At 49.3% G+C, this 4,034-nt stretch overlaps 1 protein-coding gene across 1 annotated transcript; it reads right to left on the bottom strand.

Moving 5' to 3' along the window:
• Positions 1-1,939: 1,939 nt before the first annotated feature.
• On the bottom strand, positions 1,940-3,822 carry LOC125548565. The gene is made up of 3 exons (XM_048712134.1): positions 3,663-3,822; positions 2,531-2,594; positions 1,940-2,428 (listed from the first exon to the last, which is right to left on the bottom strand). Exons 1-3 carry the CDS (start codon positions 3,746-3,748, stop codon positions 2,243-2,245), a joined length of 336 nt encoding a protein of 111 aa, XP_048568091.1. The 5' UTR covers positions 3,749-3,822; the 3' UTR covers positions 1,940-2,242.
• Between the last annotated feature and the right edge of the window lie 212 nt (positions 3,823-4,034).

Here is a 4,034-nt window from a genome sequence, read left to right as displayed (position 1 = left end):
CTCCCCCCCTTCATCCTTTATATACGGGGGCAGGGGACACCCCAAGACACACAAGTTGATCCTTGAGATCGTTCCTTAGCCGTGTGCGATGCCCCCTGCCACCAAATTCCACCTCGATCATACCGTTACAGTGCTTAGGCGAAGCCCTGCGTCGGTAGTACATCAAGATCGTCACCACGCCGTCGTGCTGACGGAACTCTTCCTCGACGCTTTGCTGGATCGGAGCCCGAGGATCGTCATCGAGCTGAACGTGTGCTAAGAACTCGGAGGTGCCGGAGTAACGGTGCTTGGATCGGTCGGATCGGGAAGAAGACGTACGACTACTTCCTCTACGTTGTGTCAACGCTTCCGTTGCGATCTACAAGGGTACGTAGATCATACTCTCCCCTCGTTGCTATGCATCACCATGATCTTGCGTGTGCGTAGGAAAATTTTGAAATTACTACGTTCCCCAACAGGTTAGTGCTGCTCAATTCAGTCCTCTCGGCGTTGACCATCTACTGGATGACAGTGCACCACCTACCGGCCTGGGTGCGCCGCCATATTGACAAGCTTCGGCGGGCTTGGTTATGGCGTGGCCAGGAGTCGTGTCAGGGTGGCCACTACAAGGTGGCTTGGCCTCGGATATGCAGGCCTCGTGACCTCGGTGGGCTGGGCATTCTAGACCTTGATCGTTTAGGGGCTGCCTTGCAGCTGCGATGGCTGTGGTGGGAGCGCACGGCACCCAGCAAGCCCTAGATTGGGCTGCCTGTGCCCTGCAATCTGGACGAGAGGCTGCTCTTCGCCGCGGCCACTTCGGCCACTGTCAAGGATGCACGTTTGGCATCGTTTTGGATGGACAGCTGGCTGCAAGGTGAGGCCCCCTTTCGAATCGCCCCTGAGCTGTTCCAACGAGCCAGGCGCAAGCACAGAACAGTCCGGGACGCACTACACAGGGGTAGATGGGTTGCCGATCTACAAGGTCGTGTCACAAGCGAGCTGCTCCAGGATTTTGTGGCACTGTGGGTTCGGATCAGCGGCGTCAATCTCCAAGATACTGGGCCAGATGAGTTCACCTGGAAGCTTGAGCCATCTGGCGTCTACTCCACCGTGTCTGCCTACCGCATGCAGTTCGTCGGTTCAACATACTCGCCAATCATGCAAGTCGTCTGGCGTGCATGGGCGCCCGCCAAGATCAAGCTATTCTCCTGGCTCCTCTCAATAAATCGCCTACTCACTGCGGACAGGCTGATGGCCAGGCAATGGCCCAACTCCTACTTCTGTCAGCTCTGCAGGAGAAACCTCAAGACTACCAAGCATCTCTTCTCAGAATGCCCCTGGTCGCGTCAACTCTGGGGGGAGGCTGCTGTTCGCTTCCACATCCCTGGGTTCCATCCTAGTGGCTGGCGGTGTGGTGCGTCCATGGTAGACTGGCTTACCGCGCTCAGCAATGGCAGCGCTTGCCCGAAGCGGGCGCGTTCGATTGCCCTACTAATCTCCTGGTTTATTTGGCTAGAGCGCAACGGACGCATCTTCAGGGAGGTGGATCTCCCCGTTAGGACGGTTCTTCAACTAGTCAGCGACGAGCTCGCCACCTGGGCGCTGGCTGGGGGTAGTCATCTGATGCGGCGAGAGTAGCGCCATGCGGCAACCCCCTTCAGTTTTTGTTTCTTCTTCTGTTCATGGCCTTTGCCACCTCCTGTACAGTTAGCGCTCTGCCGCTGTTCCTTCTCATAATGCAAACGCAGTTCTCAAAAAAAGAATCAAGCATACTTCCTAGCCTTGTTTTGATACCAAGATATTTGTTGAACTGGTTGGAAGGAAAGAAGTGGTAGAAAGAACCCCATCAATAATTGGAAAGATGGTTAGGTAATGGAAGACTACAAGAATAAAATGGTACCCATGAAGATATACATCCTACTGGCCTACTGGGGTATCCTAGCCTGGGAAAAAGTCCCACTGAAAAACAAAAGATGACGATATAAAATACTTGCCAAAATGCCACTCTTTTACACCACTGCAAAAGGAGTAGTTTTACGTTTTGATACTGTGGGGATCTTACAAGGTAGGGGTATCTACAGGCATGCATGAAAATCAGTTTCTCATTTGAAGCACAGAACCTCAATTTCCAAATAAAATACATTTTGTCTTGAGATCTTCACTATTTTTCTGTTAGTAGATCTAGAAGGAATAATGTCGAGGCATGTAGCAGGATAGAGCAGGATCATCATCCTACCTCTTCATGGCTGTCAAATTTGTCGGGTCACTTCTTTGCAATTTGCTCGAAGAAGTCATCACTTGGGGTAACAGGAACAATATAATTTCCAAACAGAGAATCAAAGCTTTTGAAGCTTCCCAGGCATCCCTCGTGCTGTGCTTGAAGGACAGCAAATCTCTTTGCCTCTCTAACTTTGTTGAGATCCACTCTTGCTAGCGGTGTACCTGAAACCTGGAAAAGTGGTGTTAACATCAAGAAAGGATGTTAGGATAAATCAAGAAATAGGAGAGAAGGTATCAGTTGCCAATCAACGTATCAGGAATTTGAGCATACCGATGAATTGGATGATGCCACCACTTTGTCCTTATCAATAGCAGTTTGAGAAGGAGGTCTGCTCCTGTGTTCCAAAGCACAACAAACAAATATTTACCATACTAGACAAGAAAGTAAAGTGGTGACAAATTACAGTCAGCAGCAAGGCATGGCTGCTGTAGTCCACAGCAACAAAATCGCTGCTCTTAGTAACTAGTGAGTGCAAAGCAACAGTGAATTGCAATAAAGAATGGGTAAGGAGTAAGAGATCAAATGCACAATTTTCTGTATGGTACAAAATATTTTCATGGTGACTGTCAGGGCATCAAGTCATCAATTCGCACACGGTTGGTGTTATTCTCAATTCAGGCAACTTATGAGGTACTACCCTTCTAGTGCATTCAGGTTGATAATGTCATTGAACGAAACACTGACAACCAGATACAGGCACACAAGGTAAAGTACTAACTGAATAGCTAGTTTGGTGCAATGATTTAATGGCCGCAATGACTTGTAATAGCTATATACAAAGGATCTATAGAACGTGAGATTGACTGCACCACGGTTTCAATTATGGTGCATGCTTGGAGGAATAGAATGAACAAACCATGATTGAAAGAGTGATAGAACATCGTCCCAAAGAATTCACCACTGGGACATGAGAGCTACTCTTTCTGTCATCGAATTACCCACTTCCTCACTCAATTGTGGACGATACCAAACATTGCCTGAAAATTTATATGTCCAGGACAGAAATGCAAAAGGGCCCAATATTCGCCTCAATCAACAAGGACCCATGGGAATATCGAGACTTTTGCCGGAAAATAGATAAACAAGCACATTGCCACATTCCAAAGGCCCTTTCAAAGAACACCAAAACCTAACGTACAGCGATGCTCGTCGACAGGATCAGCTAGTCGGCAGGCCAGTCCCGAATCTTTACCTAAAAGAACACTACACCTGTAGCCACCCCACACCACTGGCACGCCCCACAACCAAGGTCGGAACCTTTGCGATTTCCTCCCAAAACTAAAGGACGGCGCAGCGCGATCGTGAGGGATTAGGCAAATTCCACCAGATTGGGTTGTTGGAAGCACGCGGCAATCACGCTGAGGATAATTGAAAGGGGCGCGAGGAGACGCGCGCTGGGTACCTCCGAGACGGTTCGATCTTCCGCCGCTTCGGTGCCGGCGGCTGCGCCGGCGCCGGGGAACCAAGCTCCGCTCCCTCCGCCGCCATGCCTCGACTTCCAGTCTACTTGGTGGTTCGCAGGCCTGAGCCCACAAATACTTGTTCGTCGGGCCGAAACATAAGGCCTACAAAATGAGTGTTGGGCCTTAGAAACCGCCTCTTTGATAAGTGGGGCCCAATAAATTCAGTAACACATGAGTTGCGAATGCAATGCGGCTCTCCGACAGAAAAAAGATCGAGAACATTTTTTTTTCACTCTAGATATATGTAAATTGCCTATTTTTAAAATTTGGGAAAATCAATTTCCTAACTGTTCAATCTTTTGATAAGACTA

Source organism: Triticum urartu, chromosome 3 (genome assembly GCF_003073215.2).
Source record: "Triticum urartu cultivar G1812 chromosome 3, Tu2.1, whole genome shotgun sequence".
NCBI lineage: Eukaryota > Viridiplantae > Streptophyta > Magnoliopsida > Poales > Poaceae > Triticum > Triticum urartu.
This window is presented reverse-complemented; position numbering and strand designations above follow the sequence as displayed.

Excerpts from the sequence above, each read along its gene's own strand:
- LOC125548565 (XM_048712134.1), bottom strand. The coding sequence starts at position 3,748 with ATGGCGGCGGAGGGAGCGGAGCTTGGTTCCCCGGCGCCGGCGCAGCCG. Across the intron at positions 2,595-3,662 it reads AAGATCGAACCGTCTCGGAG|GAGCAGACCTCCTTCTCAAA; the intron begins GTACCCAGCGCG and ends TTTGGAACACAG. Across the intron at positions 2,429-2,530 it reads TGGCATCATCCAATTCATCG|GTTTCAGGTACACCGCTAGC; the intron begins GTATGCTCAAAT and ends CCACTTTTCCAG.